This window comes from Drosophila pseudoobscura, chromosome X, assembly GCF_009870125.1.
Source record: "Drosophila pseudoobscura strain MV-25-SWS-2005 chromosome X, UCI_Dpse_MV25, whole genome shotgun sequence".
In the NCBI taxonomy this organism is placed as follows: Eukaryota; Metazoa; Arthropoda; class Insecta; order Diptera; family Drosophilidae; genus Drosophila; species Drosophila pseudoobscura.
Window position 1 is genome coordinate 15236519 of NC_046683.1, and position 17121 is coordinate 15253639.

General features: G+C 45.0%; 1 protein-coding gene across 50 annotated transcripts in view; it reads right to left on the reverse strand.

The window, feature by feature from the left end:
* The window catches only part of para (sodium voltage-gated channel paralytic), a 71953-nt gene extending 55916 nt beyond the window's left edge, over positions 1-16037 (reverse strand). For 42 of the 50 annotated variants that reach the window (XM_033385162.1, XM_033385165.1, XM_033385163.1 and 39 more), the window contains exons 1-5: positions 15940-16037; positions 9080-9659; positions 6110-6198; positions 5809-5999; positions 2686-2718 (exon numbers count right to left, since the gene is read on the reverse strand). In XM_033385162.1, the coding sequence (XP_033241053.1) occupies positions 2686-2718; positions 5809-5958 (183 nt within the window). In that variant the 5' untranslated portion in view covers positions 5959-5999; positions 6110-6198; positions 9080-9659; positions 15940-16037. Of the gene's footprint in view, positions 1-2685; positions 2719-5808; positions 6000-6109; positions 6199-8100; positions 8266-9079; positions 9660-15939 lie in introns of those variants that run through there. The other 8 variants (XM_033385159.1, XM_033385148.1, XM_033385150.1 and 5 more) reach the window with 5 other exon arrangements.
* Between the last annotated feature and the right edge of the window lie 1084 nt (positions 16038-17121).

Below are 17121 nucleotides of genomic sequence, written 5' to 3' on the forward strand. Positions count from 1 at the left end.
TGGTTAGGTGCGATGGGAGGAGCGTGTGGGGTATCGGATCGGTTCGGGAACTGGCACGGGGACGGATGGATGGATTTGCTGCGTAATAGTTGAAAAAGTGCTACAATATAAAAAGAAAGTATTTCAAGAGCTTCGCATGCGAAATGCAACAATGAACATGCGTACGCACACTCGTACACACATACATACATATGTACAGGCATTCACCCACTCACGCGGCGGGAAGAGCAGGGCAGGTCAGGTCATGGCAGGGCAGGGCAGGGCAAGGCTGGGCAAGGCAGGAGGAGAGATTCTTGGGGTTCATGGGTCACGGGGGAAGTACTACAGTTTGTCTGAAGCCAACTACAAATCATAGCTTAAACCGAAACTGATAAACCTCTTAAAAAGTACGGTATACGAGTGTATGTTCATCTAATGCTAAAAGAGAACTAACAGATAATGCCAAACTTTGCCAGCAGCTGCCTGCGTGCCCCAAGAGAGAGCGAAGCTGCTCCGCATGCTGTACCACTGCCGCACTCTCCTGGGTGCACGTGCACGGGCACGTGCACGCTAGGCGCTCTACGGGTAGTACACCCCCCTGAAAGTTTGGCATTAGCTTCGATATGGAACCGAAGAGGCGTTTGTTTACTTGAGGAATTTCCATTAAACTTTAGCTGGCACTTACTCTCTTTGATTGGCTTGCTTTTATTCTCACAACTTACAAGTCGCTGGCAACCCTGGCCACTCTGGTAACTCTGCTCGATGAGACTCGATGACTCATTTGCCTGATTCAAATTCACATTCTTTGGTTCTTTATACTCGTAGGTTCTTGTTTATTGGGTATTTTATGTGGAATGTTGGGAGCAATGCAAACATTTGCGTGGCGAAATCTTTGCGGATTGCTTTCTTTCCGTGGTGTAAATCATCAGACATCTGCATAGTATGGTCAAAAGAAACAAGCACCTCACCGAACCCTAAGACTCGAACTCTCGAGACCTCGACTCTCGACTCTCTACTCGCCCTAAACCCTGGCTGGTATAAATCATAAACTGTAGCCTATATACTGAATACTGAATACTGGATACTGGATACTGGTGGTGGTACTGGATCTGGTTCGGGTTCGGGTGGAAGCTTATATATGGTAGCTCTACGAGTACGAGTAGATATGTATATACTTATGTATGTAAGGAACAACATCGATTACACATATACGCACACAAATTACTCGAATATTAGCTGGCAAAACACATTTACATATGTAGGTGTATACTTAGATACTGATACGGAATACAGAACACTGATACAGATACAGATACAGATACGAGTATTGTAGTTGTAGTTGTAGTTGTAATTCGGTGGAGGAGGGCGGGGCGGGATGCTGCTGGTGGCTGTGGGGGGTGGTTGGGGGTATCTTGGTGGGGAACCTTGATTGGCTATTAATACATGTGTTATGCACATTTAGTGGGTCGCCTGGCATCGATTTCACAGCCTTTGGCCACTGCCGCATTCTGGTTCTGGGCTCTGGGCTCTGGGCTTGGTTCTGGACCGGTAAGCGCCTTAGCCAGGGCACTCAGTCATATTGAGTGTACTCCCAGCTGGGAGCCACCTTGATAAGTAATTAAAGCCCGCAGGCAATGCCAATAGCTATGGCAATGACAAATGCCAAATAACAAAGGACAGAGGACAAAGGACAAAGGCTCTTTGTGCCCCAAAAGCTTTGGCTTTAAATTGATAGCAAATATTAGAATAAAAGAACGAATATAAGGGTAATATTATTTGCAAAGATCTTCTCTTCGGACAGCCGAAGTCGCTTTTGTCGAAGCTTTCGCAGAGGTCCAATGAAGAGGTTCAATAATTCTGAAGTACACGGAACTTCGATTGGAAAAACTTATAGAAACGAATAGTTCTTTAATGAGAGATTGCTTTATCTGAGTGAAGGACCGATCGAAATGATGTTCAGCTGGCACGCCGTACATACTCTATATGGAAAACCTCTGCAAGAGCTTTAAGCAGGAGCCAAGACTTAGGAAAAGCGTAAAAATAGGAAGCACATTTTTCAGCTACGTTTGGTTATCATTTAGCTATTTACAGGTGGGTGGGATTAGTATTTTTCTTAGCAACAAGCGTCCTTGGGCAGAAAGAAGATTGGGGTTTGGCATGTAATAAAGTAAACTTAAGCTACGATACGGGGTATCAAAGGGAGATCAAAGGACACTCGAGTGGTACGGACACATCGGCGGATGGTACGAGCATGTACGTGTATCCTGTGGCGCGAGGTCGAGTGTGGATCGAGGCTGGATCGAATACAGTTACAGGTACAGTAGGTGGCATAGTTGCAAGTAGTTACTAGTTACGAGTAGTACTCAAAAGGAAAACAAGGAAGGTGGATAGTGGACAGTGGATAGTGGCAGGTGGAACCAATACAAAATATCAATATCAAATTGAGCAACGAAAAGTGTTCGGCTAAAAGGAAAACGTTTGGCAATAAAGTCTCAACTCAAATCAAAGGCACAAAATACTTTAGAGAAATGAGAGAACAAGAATCTCCTTCAGTTGAGATTGAGTTTGAGATTCTCTGGGATTTGTGTGTGTGTGTCTGTGTGTTTTTTTTGGGTCTTGGGCTTGGGGGTTGTTTTATTTTTTTTGTTCATTGGGGTTTTCATTTTGGTTTTATTTTGGGATATTGTTTTCTGAGAGAAATCTTACTTCTTTTTGTTTTTTCTTGCGACCATATTGCGGCTGAAAGAAGATTTGGAATTGGTATTTGGTTACGGGTCATTCGTTACGAGCATTTAAAGTTCGAGTAAAAAGTGTTGAGGAAAATGCATTTCATATTCATATTGATAATCATTTTTGTTCGTTTTTTGTTCACATTTGCATTATGCAAGCGCCGAATTTGCATTTGCCATTGATTATTGATTGATTTATTCATTTATATTCATTCGATTGTGATTGGTTTTTTGTTTTTTTTTGTTTTTGTTTTTGTTTTTTGTTTTTGGTTTTTGGTTTTTCGTCCAGACAGCAGCGCGTTCAAAAAGTAGAGAAAAAGTTGTAAATGAAACGGAAAAGAGTACACGAAAGAAAAACAAATGGTAGAAAGTGGTTATGTATGTGAGAAGTTCGGCATTTTGTCAGAGGGGATTATACATATTAAATGGGTCTGGTCTATCCCTAATTGCTTCTTTCTCCATGTGTTCGTTTTCTCTATGCATACAATACATCATGAATTATGTATGGATATATGTGTGGATACTCTGCTGCGAGTAATGCTCTGCATTTTCGACAGTCGGCAGTCGACAGGCGACATTCTCTTTGTCTGTGTGTGTTTGTTTCTGTGTGTGTGTCTCTGTGAGGGTGTGTGTGTGTGTGTGTCTATGTAGGCGCAACAGAGAGTGCGAATGGTGGAGGGGGGGAGGAGTGAGACGAGGACGAAGACAGAGACGGCGACAGCGACAGCGAGAGCGAAGAAGTGAGACTGGGAGACAGGAGACTGGGACGAAGATGGAGATAGACACAGAGGCAGGGGGAAACTTGTAGGCTGTGTTTTTTGTTTAATTTCTTTGGATTTTGGGTGCGCATGAGGTTAATTCACACTTCTATTTGTTGGTGTGCGTGTGTGTGCGTGTGTGTGTGAGAGCGCGATTGGAAAGTACGGTTATATCGAGATCATTCCAAGATATTCCACATCCTTCCATTCCATCTATTGATTGTTTTGGGTGTTTCCTTTCCACCATCATCATTCCATTTCGTAGGGTTTTCGTTGATGATGTGATGTGGCCTTTGGCATAACAATCCGCCCTCGAAATCGTCAATCATAGTTGCTCCTTCTTGAATTGTGTTCCACTTTATCACTGTATTTCCATTCAGAGCTTTCACTCCAGTGATCTCCAGTGTGACTCCAAGCTGATCTGTTCTACTCTGCCATAATCGTAGTGTCCTTTGCTTCCGTTTCCTTTCAGCGCAGATTCAGTGGACGAAGATGGAGTACAATATACACACGGCTAAGCGATTCGAATGTTCTGAGTCTGAGTCTGAGTCTGATTTTGATTCTAATGAATAGCAATGTACAGATTTAGATGGCTTGAGCTTTTTTATCGGCTGATATTTTTGATATTCACATACGAGATTTTTCAGATTTGAAAGGTATTTACAGGAGAACACGTGGCGATTGCTGGGTGCAAGCCATGGAGCCCATGGATGTGGCAGACATGGACATGGACATGGGTGTGGGTGTGGGCGTGGGCATGGGCTTGGGGGAAGGACATGGCTGTTGCTTGTCAAATCAAATCAAATCGAAACCAAATCGAATCGAAAACAATTAATGGAACGGAAAACGTTTTTAGCCTTCGACCAATAATGATAATGGTAAGTTTTAGCCTTAGTTGCTGTAAATGTCGCTGTTGTAAATCAAATAAAATGTAACGCAATAATAGGAGAATAGAATTCATGGATAATCGATTACGGTACACATTAGAACACATTACGAAGCCAATAGGTTACAGAATACACACAGTTTACTCTTAAATTTGGAAACAAACAACAAACAAACAAACAAACGAACAAACAAACAAACATACAACGGTTATGGCAGGAGAGAAATTGTACAGTTTCGATAGTTTTGCGATAAATATACGAAAATTTGATTTTTGTAGGATTCGTGGGTGGGGTTGGGGGTGGGTTTTATGGCAGTTCTGGGGACTATGCAGAATACAAAGATACAAAGATACAAAACAACACATAAGGGAAATCACATAACTAAATGGTTTTTCATTTTGGAGTTTTTCATTTTATAGTTTTCTTTGGAATTTTGTTGTTAACCGAAAAGAGAAGCCAAAAGAAAGACCAAAACACAAAGAAAGTTTGTGGGCTTATGCTTTCACTACAATCGAAACGTTTACGAGGAATTTTGGAATTTATTTTTGTGGTTTTTTTTTCTTTTTTACTGTGAAATGATAGCAGAAATGGTACAGTTTACAGGGTCCTTCTGGTGGAGGGACATTGTGTGTGGGGGGCTCAGACAAGAAGACAGAAGAGTTGTGGATCGGCTTGGCATGTTGAGCGGGTTGATGTTTGATGTTCGAGGCATTGATGGGACGACAAGCACAAATATGAGTACGGGTAAGGGTAAGGGTAAGGGTTGGTAGATGAGACTGAATTTTGATGTACGATGGTGCGATGGATGGTTGCAGGATGTTTGGTTATTCCGATTTCTTTGGGGTATACGTATACATGGCACAACAGCTGGGACGATCGAAACATGGATACACATACGGTTACACATAGAGACATTGGTTATACGAGTACTGAGACACGTACACGCATGGGAAAATACTTAGTGGTGGGTGGGCTCTGATCTGAATTTATCCGATCTGTGTGTGGGTTGCATGGGTATCTGTTGGTGGCAGTATATGGTGGAATGGCATAGTATTTCGGGTAGATATTCGAGTATATATGGAGTATATAATGTATGTACGTATAATAGACGATCAGGTTTAAGTTGAAGCACGAACAAAAGCGCACATTAGCGTTGATCGGGAGCGTTGATCGTCGCTCGATTATCGATGACCGGGTGTTGGTGCCCGACTATCGATTATCGGGCTGCGACCAGCGACATCAGCACCGATCGCTAGGCAGTTTTCAATTGGAATTCAATTCAATTCAATTCACTTAGACGTAGAGAGAGATATATAGTGATACACAATATATATATAAATATATATAGAAGATATATACGGATAAAGATAGAGTACAGAGTAGGCAGCACGCAAAATCAAGTACAAGTAGAGCACAAGTACGAAGTGTACACGACATTCAGCTAGAAATAATTACCACCTCTCCCTCGGCTCTCTTTCTTTCCAGCTCCTTCTGCTTTTCATGTTCAGCGGCAATGCGTTGTTCGATTTGCACCAATGATTCGCGGGTAAAGGGACGGAACAAACTGCGTTCTTCCTCAGATATCGAGTCGGAATCTTCTGTCATTGTCTATGCGGCCAACGATGAGAGCCTTAGATTTCCAAGGCCTGCAACAAATCGAAAGAAACATAAATCGATGGCGGTCATTAGTAAGTAATTGCACATCCACGAGGCACTGCAATGCCACTGATTAATGGCTCCGATTTGAGATACTCACATGAGGCACATGGATGTCGCCTGCTACATTAAAGCTACAACTATATCCGAGGCGCCATGTTCGATTAGCGCCCGCCGCTTAGCACGATGCTGCAAGTAAATCAGATTTCAAGAGTTTGTCGATTAGATTAGCCTTAAAAATGGATGGGGGAGTGCAGGAATGGGGGTGTGGGGGTGTGGGCGTTGTGCAGGGGCAGAGCATTGATCCCGTGGCCGAAACTGAGCTAAAACTGAAACTAAAATGGAAATGGAAACACCAACAGCTGACTAATTGGATTACCGCAGACGCATTAGCTATTCGCATTAAATGAAATGCAATCAAACGACAAATGCAGAAAACAATCAATAAAAGAGGCAAACACACACACACAGAACATTGCGCGTCGCCTCGATCCAAAATGGATACGAATAAAATATGCTCTTGACAGGGCCGGGCCCCATAATGGGCCTCCTGCACCGACACGTCCTGTGCTGTCCTGTCGATAGTGGACGCTTATATAAGCAGCCTCCGCTAAGGTCAAAGCACTCTTTGACCCATTTGTGTGTGTGTGTGTATATTTTTTTTTGGGCATGTGTATGTACGAGTGTGTATCGAGCATAAAAGTAGGTCAGTTCGATAATTCGCCGTGCTGCCGTTCTGACATGCTGCCATGCTGCCGCATACATAGAAGCATAGCATACATAGCATGTAGCATAGATGGACACGCACACATTCAGAGCAGGCACATGCTTATTTCATTCATGGAATCCGCAAAATTTCTAATTAATTCTGACAATCGCGAAATTATTTTTGGCACGGCCGCCCCATGACTCATGCAGCTCGTGAATGACCGTTCGCTGTCAGAGGCGGGGTTGACGGGGGGCTGGGGGCTGTCGAGAATTCCAAACGCGAATTGCGAAATGCGACAAAAGCGACCGAATTTGTGTCAATATGCAAATGAATGGAATGGAAAGGAAGTACCCAAAACACCGACAGTCATGTCCATATGTATGTGTGTATGCATGACAGGCACCCACACAAGGAGCCGCATATCGAAATGAATATCGAAAATCGGTAGGGGCCGTATATACCGATAGGGTAAGATTCGATTCCTCCTTCAGAGTCTTCGAGCTGGCAGCTAATTGTTGACCAATTTCGGTTTTCTTTGGGCCAAAGAGGAGAACAACAAAACTGAACGAAGTTTGGCATGTTGTTAGTCAATGAATTTTACATGGCCAGAAGAGCAGGCAGGAGGCAGGAGGCAGGAGGCAGCAGGCAGCAGGAGAACAGGCATCGGCCACTGGCACTGGCACTGGCACTGGGCTCTCTTCGCAATGGTGCGCATGGCGGGTAGCTTCTCAGGCATACGGGGTCTCTCTTTGGCTGTTTTGGCTGTTTGGCTGTTTGGCTGTTTGGCTGTTTGCTCTTGCCGCCTTGGACTAATACAATATATTTTTGGGTTTCCTCTTCTCTTAACGAAGCAGCCAGCTCTGGTGGCTGCTGCTTGCTGCTGCCGTTGAGGAATTTCGTTTCTGCGTATTTCTCACTCTCGTTCTGCCAAGAGGCAAAAGTTTGCCCTCCAAAAGCCAGCAAAAGGTTGCAGCCCAACACGAGCAGCAGGGGCAAGGCACTGAATGAGGCAAGGAAAGAGGATGAAGGATGGAGGATGAGAATGAGGAGGTTGAATGTTGGTGGTGTAGATTGGAATGGGAATGCGATTGGGTATGGGTATGGGGATGGCGATGGAGACCCATTGATGAGCTTCAGCTCTGACTGGGATTTCCAGCAAGCGACAAGAGAGCATGACATAATCGAGCCAAGTTCATCAATTTGCTGCATATGTACATACATATGTATATTGGAAACTATATAGAGTTAAAAACTGATGCCTTCTGAAAGTTGTGCCGTGCTGATTGAAGGCTGAGTTTAAGCACTGCTAAAAATAGAGCTAAAATCGTTTGTGTTGTTGGAGAAGCGAGAGAAAGAGAGACTCGTAGAGACGAAATACATACGTTTAATATACGATGCTGCATTTACAGCTGACATTTTTTGGAGTGGATTGTTTCTACTATTTGTACTTCAGTTGGAATTGCAATTGGCATGTCATGCGATGGTCATGCGAATCTCCAAACAAATCTTTGCTTTTATACTGCTGCTTTAAAATTCGTTTCCTATCGACGAGAACATGTACAGCCAATTTCCGAAATGAAAAATACCCAATTGAATGTCAGAGCTTGCTTTGTTTAATTAGTTTTTGGTTTCCTATGATGGAGACATCCACCAATTGTGCAACATCAGATTTATGCCATTTACGAATGCTCTTCACAGAAATCGAGAGCATGAAGCAGTATAACAATCGCTTAAATGGTAAGCAGTGCAAGAACAACGATTCAAGCAGTGAAAAGTATGGAGCAAGCAATTCGAAAGAGGTAAACGGTTCGAACAAAGCAGTTTTAACGGGAAGATCGAAGCGGTTGGCTAAATTTAAATTTAAATTTAAAACCGTTTTATCTTTTCAGAAATGTGGTAATACAGGTAATAAGATCAGATCATTAGATCGTTAAACCAGAGTAAAAGTTGATTTTTGGCTTATCGTAAAGAACTTATCGTGCTCCATCATGAGCGGAAAGCAGTAGAACAGGAGCTCTGAATGGTGGAGCCGTGTAAACGGTACAGTCCAAGCAGTAACGAAGGAGAAACACATTTGAAAGGGGTAAACGGGAAGATGGAAGCAGTAGATAGGGGATACGGGTTTTTCGATTAAGGTGAAAGACATTTACCATTATTTAAAGCAGATTACGGATTACGATTAAGGTGAAAGACATTTACCATTATTTAAAGCAGATTACGGGGTATGTTTTTTACCATTATTGAAGCAGTATAAAAGGGACGCACAATTGTAAAAGCATTGGTAGGTGGGCAAGCAGGATGTAGAGGGCTAGAGGGGACGAGAGGAGAGCGATTGTGCAAACATACATGGCTGTAACTTACCGTTAATCGATGTCAATCGATGTTGCGCTTGACTGCTTGCTTTCGTTGATGCTCTGCTTATTGTTGTTGTTGCAATTGTGGTAGTTGTTGTTGCTGTTGCTGTTTCTGGTGCTTTGGCTGCTATTTTGCTTGCTGCTGTTGTAGTTTTAGTTGTAGTTGTAGTTTCTGCTGCTGTTGCTGTTGTTGTTAACTATTGTTGTTGTTGTTGTTGTTGTTTTAGTGATTGTTGTAGCTCACACATTCACATGCACCAGTACACACGCGTCGCAAACACACACACACACGGATATATATGTATGTATGTATATGATATATGTATATATATATATTTATAACGGAGACGAAGAAAGTTGAAGCAGAAGAACAAGTAGAAGATGAATTTTTTGTTTTTGTTTTTTATAAGTATTACTTGGTGTTATTTTTGTTTTTGGTTTTTGAGTTCCTTGGGCTTTGTTTTGTTTTTGTTTTTGGTTTTTGTTTTTAAGCGGGAGGATGCTGGAGTGGTGGCTTAACAACAGCCAAGACGACGGCGATTACTTCGAACGCTGCGCTTTGTTCCCAGAGAGCTGTTACGGCCTGACTATTATTAGTATTAATATTATCAGATATTACTATTATTATGCATTAAATATTATTGTTATTGGTTTGCTTTTGCGTGGCGGTTTTCTGTTTGTTTTCCGCTTGGATTATTGCTATGACTTTAATATATGTAATTGCATGTTCGCCTATTATCAAACTATTGCTATTATTATTAGGTTGTTTCTCTTGCTGTTTCTATTTTATTGTTTCAATTTCGCCAGCGTCGCCTGCGGGAGAGATGGAGCGAGAGAGTGAGCCAGCGAGGCTTGAGGCCACAGCCTGCAAGTGGCACAGGGGCGAGGCACGAACGAGCACGAGGAACAGGAACACGAACACGAACGCGAACGCGAATGCCAGCCACGAGCCGCGAACCCACTGCTTGGACAGGAGGAGGCAAGCAGTGGAAGCAGCAGCCGCAGAGGCCGATACGTTAACGCGCACGAAAATAGTTACGCGGGCCTGTGTGCGGAGGGCGGGGGAGGGGGTGAACGATTATATCCTTGCTTATGTACACGGTTTATGTGCGTGCGAGAGTGATTGACGTTGGTCCGTTTTAGCCGGCATCCAAAATGGTTCAATAATTTATTCGCCCATTTTGATTGTTTTCTGTTTTCTGGCCATTTCTTAATAGCTTGTCGATGCACTCATTAAACATTCTGCTTGATTGCACTCAGTCGCCGCGACACCCACGGGGGGTGCGCGTGCACTTGACGCCGCGCCACGCCGCGCCACGCTACGCAGAATGTTTACACTCGAAAAAAAATGTATGTGACTTTCACCACTACAACAAAATTGTGACTTGAGCTGCACTTTTATTTGTGTTTTATGCAACTCTTGACGAAAGGCTCCACAGTGAGAGCGAGAGTTAGAGTGGCAGAGAGAGCGGGAGAGAGAGAGCAAACTTCAATTGGAGCTAAAGACGCGCTAAATTCGCCGCAAAGGAACAAAATACCTAAAGAAACAGAAGAGGCATGCAGAAGTGTGGGTGTGTGTATGTGTGTGTGTGTGTGAGTGAAAGTGTGACCACTCGTTCGGCTGCGAGGCGGAAGCCACCCCAACATCCCAATCCACACCAACACCAATACCAACCCCTTCCTGTACTGCACCCACTCGCGGCGCGCTCTATTCGTTGTCAACACAATTTGTTTTCTGTTGTGCCCCCCCGCATGTGCCGCATGCCCCACTGCCCTGTGCTGTGACTTATGCTATTTTTAGGTCATCCAGTTGATGGCGGCTGGTTTCCTTGCAGCGGCGGCCGCACATTAGCTGCAACAACAACCATTTCGGGGCATTTGGCACCAGTCCGACTGGCTATAGGGATATGCGCCTCTGGCACCAATTGCGTCCATAACTTATGAGCCCATATCCCCATCCCCCCTCTCGAGGCAGTCTCAAATATAGAACGACAGTTATTATCACAAATCATTTTGACCCGCTTCGGGGCGTGCCCTTCCTTGGCCAGCTACCAATCGATCCAATCCACAATCCCCAATCTTGGGTTAGGGGGTCACTGGTCACCGGTCACCCCCTAGAAGGATTTTTAAACCACAACTTTGAAACACTCTGAGAAAATAATTACCGTCAACTGGTGGTCATGGAATTATGCAAAGGTGGACTACTTATTCGGGTTCCATAACAAATGGAGATATACGAGACAGAGACAGAGAGACAGAGAGAGACTCAAGGTTTTGGGTCACCGGCTGGTTGAGTCATTCTAATGCCAGATAATTGGTTATCAAATATTGAAGCTATCAAGAAAATGTGTTGTTTTCCAACTGCCAATACAACTGGGTCTCGCAGAAACAGAAATAGAAAACTGATAGGAATTCACTTTATTAACTAGGTTTTGTCTCATCGAAGTATAAGAATATTGGATGCCAATGAACAATCATAATCCATTGTGGGGCTCACGAAGGGAGCTCCCTAGCGGCCAATCAGCATTGATGGATGGAAGGAAAGGGTTGGGGCGGGGATGCCACCCAACACCACAAAAGAACTTTGCAACTCGAGTGGGCTAATAATTTCCTTTGAATGTTGGTCATGGAATTATGCAAACCGGACTACGAGCACTCGTATTCGGGGCCCATAATAAATGGAGATACATATATACATGTTGTGTGCTCGAGACACAAGGTTTTGGGTCACCAAGACTTGAGTCATTCTAATGGCAGACAATTGCACATCAAATATTGAATTATGTATTTAAAGAAATACCCGCACTAGGATGCTAGCTGTCCACGAGTGTAGAGCTGATTGATAAGAGCTCTTTTCGTGAACCCCATATTTAAGACTAAGATTTTCAAGATCTTAAAGTAGTACAGCACCTTTTCAAGGTATTTACTTAGCTTTAAATCGTTTTTGTTGAATGAATAAACCCAATAAGGAACCTTCAGTTAGTATTATTTTGTGAGAGTCAATTGAGATGAAAAGCATTGATTGGAAGCCAAAAGATTGTCCTTTAAATCTTCATTAAATCATTAAGAACCACAACTGGTTGTCTTGTGACTTTCATCATCCAATTATCAAGGCTTTGTGCCAGGCAGGTGGCCAGGATGTCCAGGTTGGGCAGGATGGCCATCCTTATGGCCAGGCGCTGCTCAATCCCCTTATTGGATTGCGTCTTTTCCTGATTGCATATGCTCTGGGGAGCGAAGTCCTACAATAGGACAAAGCCTTGCATCTGCCATTGGGCACTGCTCTGTTCGGTTCTATTCCTTTCGGCTCGGCTCTGTTCTGGTCTTTGACCATTTGCACGTCACGTATTTAATAATTTATTTATGCGGCAATTTGGGTTATGTAAATTTTTTACACAAAAACCAACAAAAGCCGAAAGCAAACAACAATAAAGGAAAAACCAATTGAACACGCACAACTGTCGGTCGTGGGCCTTGCGAGTGCGAGTGTGGGTATGGGTGTGGGTGTCGGTGTCCCAAAGGTGGCCTGCGGACGGGGCCAGGCCAAATAAGACTGCTTAACGGAGCCGGTCGGGGACCCCTCTGGGCCTTGCCCGCTGGGACGAGGTCAGTCCACTACTTTCACTAGCTCCGTAGCCGTGCATTGGTTCCGTATCCTGTGTAGCCTGCTCTGTGTTTTTGTCTTTATTTTCAGCGCCCAAAAGTACGAAAACCACCATACACACACACACACACACACTCAGACATGTGCGTGTGAGTATGACAGTTTATAGTTTTTGGCCACCGCAAAAGAAAGGAAAATGTTCGCTTTCACTGCGTGCCACCTTCAGCTTATCCTGCGTGCCACCTTTTGCTTTCACTGCATGCCACCTTTTGCTATTGTTGTTGCAGCCCCCCCGCGCAGCCCTTAAAAGTTCACCCCAGACCGAAAGTACGCTTGAAATCCGGCCATAATGCGCAAAGTTGGTCGGTCCGACAACTGGCATTAGTGGAGCTTCCCCAGCCCCACGGGGAAGCCAAGAATGTTTGCCCAGAGTTGGAGCTGCAGGTTAGAGTGGCTCGGATTAAAGTGCGCTGCACATCCCTAGGCTTAGTCTCCAAGGACTCCAATATCTGCTCGTATGGCACATCCAAAATACACACAATACATCAGAGCCGTGACAACTCGTTGCGAGTGTCATTAACTTTATTGACTATGCCGCTGGCGCACGACACCGAGCGTTGGGCAAATAATGGCATGTCAAGCGGATGTCGGAGGAGTATATGCCCGAACTCGTACTAGTACTCGTTCCTACGTGCATTATACATCTGATTGCTCACAATTTGCGGTGCAGGAAGGCCCTAAATGGGGGAACTACAGCAGCTTTCAGCTGCCTTCGGTACACGGTGCGCCCAAATGGGACAGCTATATGTACATATCCCTCCCCGGCCCCCTCCTCCCGCTGTATTGTTGTGCCAGACGATTTCAACAACTTCAAAAGAGTTGCACAATTAGTTTTTTTTCGTTGGGGGGTTTTTTTTTCATTTCATTTTGTTTTTTTGGGTTGCCTAAAAGTAGGCGAAACCAAGGCAATTTGCCTGCCTCCCATGTCCCTTTCATGCCACAGCCCCCTACACTCTTTCCCTTTCTCTCTCTATCTCTCTCTCGTTCACTCTCTCTTTCTCACTCTTTGGGTGGCTGGTGCTCTGCTTGTGTTTGCCTCGTGGCCTCGTCCTCATCGTTAGTCCCCTCGCTCGTTTTGGCTCATTTTGCGCACCACCCGAAGCGCGAACAGAGCCGAGCCGCAACGAGCAAGACGCGGGGCAGGCTGCCCGTGGTGTGGGGTGGGGCGAGGGGGGGAACCGCTTAGCCAGTTAGCAAGGCGCCAGCTTTGGCCGACTGACCGACCGACAGACCGACTGACAGAGTGACTTACAAGCCGACTAAAGGACCGATTGCCTGAAAGACTAAAAGAGCGACGGACTGACTGACTGACTGAATGACTGGCGCTCTCTTTGGCGCCCTAGTGTGACGCTGTGGCGCTCGTTTGGTGTTGATTTTCGAGTTGAGTTAAGTTGAATTGTGTTGAGTTGAGTTTCGTGCTGGCGCAGACGTCGCTGTCGCTGTCGCTGCCGCTGCCTGTGCCTTTGCCTTTGCCCGTTTCTCTGCCACTGCCGCTGCCTGTGTGCCACATGGCATATGCGCGCTCCAAAAAGAAAAAAAGGACATACCAGATACACATAACCTAAACAGCAGGCGAATGCCGCAGAGCAGCAGTAGCAGGATAAAGAGAAAGAGGAAAGGAGTACTCAGTGGAGTAAGGACGGAACGGGCCGGGACGGGACAGAGTGCCATCACCAACAGCAACAGAAACAGCAACAAAGGACAGCACACAAGACACACCGAAGACACACAGAAGGCAGAGACCAAGTCACGAAAAATCGAAAGTCCGCGCGGCACGGCACGTCACGGCACGGCACGGCACACAGAGAGTAAACTCCTTAGCTAAGGCTCTCGAACAAGTCCCGTCCCCGTCCCCGTGCCCATTCCCGGCCTTCTGTGTGTTTGTGTGTGTGTGTGTGTCGCTCTCTGACTTTTTCTCCTTCTCTGTCACTCTTTTTCTCTGTCTCGTTCTGTTTTGCTCTCTTTGTCTCTCTTAATTTGTTGTAACAATTTTCGTTGCCTACTTTTGTGCTGAACGCTTCATTATAAACAACAAACCAAATGTTTAATCTCTAGGTGGGGCGCTCGGGTGCTGGCGGTGGCAACCCTGCTTAGCACGTTGTGTGTGACGCACACTCGCACAAACACACACACACACACACTCACACACGCACGCACGCGGATAACTAGGCGTATACGCAATCGTTGTGGAGTGAGGGCGGGCACCGCATCAAGTATACGCCATGGCAAACACGCGCTTTTCGGCCAACACACACACACACAGAAAAAAAAAAGAAACCGAATTTAAACCAAAAATATATATCGCATTTCGCATATCGAATATATGGCAGTTACTACATATGTATATACTTGTGTATTATATTAATGTTGGATTGCGGCTGTGGCTGCGCCTGTGCCTTTGCCTGTGCCTCCAAAAACATTCCACACACAAAAACACACACAGTTTTGGGGCACACGCGTGATTTAACATTTAAGAGGAGCATATACTCGGGTATATGAATGGGTAGGCTCCACATACACATACACATACATATACATATATGTATTTATATACATACATATGTATGTGTCGCATAGTTGGATTCTGATGTTTCTGGTTCTCCTTGCTTTCTTGTGTTTCGTTTCGTTTCTTTTTTTTTCTTTTTGGGTCACACTTGAAAAAAAATGTACAAAAAAAAAATGAGAGGAAAAAAAAGAAACAGTTTGCCCTGTCGTTGGGGAGAACTTATGTAAAACTTTCTTTGGACTTTGCTCCGTTTCGTTTCGTTCCGTTTTGGGTTCCTTTTGGCATTGGTTTGGTTTCTGTTTCTGTTTCGGTTTCGGTTTTTGGTTCTTGTGGTTGCCTCCTGCGCACTGCTCAAGGCACTTATATATGTCTATATATAACACGACTATACATAGTCGTATATTCTTCAAATGGTTAACATTTTTTGGTGAGGACTCAACTCGAGCTTTTTTCTCGCTGCTCCTCTCTGCGTCTCTTCTCTTCTCTTCCCCTGCTGCTGCTCCTGCTTTTGAATGAAAGGCAGCTCGAAGCTGGCAGGGACCCTTCTGTGCTTTGCTGTTATTTTGTATATTTTTTTGTGTTCATTTTCTGGTTTCTCTCTGTTTTTTTTTTTGTTTTTTGTTTTTTTTTTTAACTCTGTGAACTGCAAGTGTGGCTGTGCCTCTGCCTGTGACTGCTGCTTCTGCTATTTCGTTACCCGTAATCCGTTCGTCTCCGTGGTTTACTGAAACTGTCAGCTGCCGCAGCGCGTGTGCGTCCGCAGAGTGTGACTTTCGTTGAGTTCGTTCGGCAGAAGCGTTCGTTTGCCTTTCGGCTGCCGCTCGGCTTGTGCCAGTTTCCACTTACAGGCAATCGTGGGACGTTCGGCTTTCGCTGGCTCTGCGGACGGAGAGCAGGGCCGCGACTCGGTCATTGGGACAGGCCCAAAAACAACAAAAACGAAGACGGTGGAACGTACAGTGGAAGACAGAGGACGAAGGCGAATACGAATACGAATACGAAGTAAGCCAAAGACGACAACTGAGGCTGAGACGGAGGATAAGGCTGCAAAAAGGGACACGCAAGCGAAGCCTTGCACGACGGCACACAATCAGCCAGAAAAATAGTGGAAAAAAGCAAAGGCAAAAGGCAAAAGCAAAAGCAAAAGGAACCAACAGAAAGCAGAAGAGTAGAACGGCAGAAGAGCAGAAAAAGAGGAGGCACTAGAAGTGGCATACGTCAGGACGCAAAGTAGAGGAAAAGGAAAAAAAGCAAAGCAGCAAAAGCAAAAATAAAGAAAAACTCAACACCAAAACAGAAATATGTACAAAAAAAAGCAAAGAGAGAAAACGCAGAGAAAATCAGCCAAAAGCAAAAGAGAAATATTAAGCAGAGGGAAAACCAAAGAAAATATTCAAAACCAAAAGCGTTAAAGGACAAACGCAAAAGCACGCGAAACCCACTTCTGAGTCTAAGCAACGGCCAGCGCGAGGAGTGCTCCTGCACCCAGAAACAAATGGTATGCCGTGGAATACCATGAAAAATGCACTTAGCACGTTGCTGCAGCAGTGACACTCTGGCTGAATGGGATAGGAGACATGAGGCAGGCGACACCCGGCACCCGACAGCCGACAGCTGGGAATAAGCTGCTAGAATAGCAGCCAGCTCTTTGCCTAATGAACTGAGTGGCGACTCCCAGTTGCAGTCCCTAGGTTCTCAGCACCAGGAACAGGAACAGCAGCAGGACCAGCACCAAGACCAGGTGTCCAGGTGTCCAAGTGTCCAGGTGCCAGGTGTCCAGGTGCCAGGTGCGTGGCCTGGGCTTGGCCCCAGACGCTGATTAAGGGGACAAGCATGTCGAAAGCGTTCGTTAATTGAGTGCCTGGCCACCCCCCCCAGG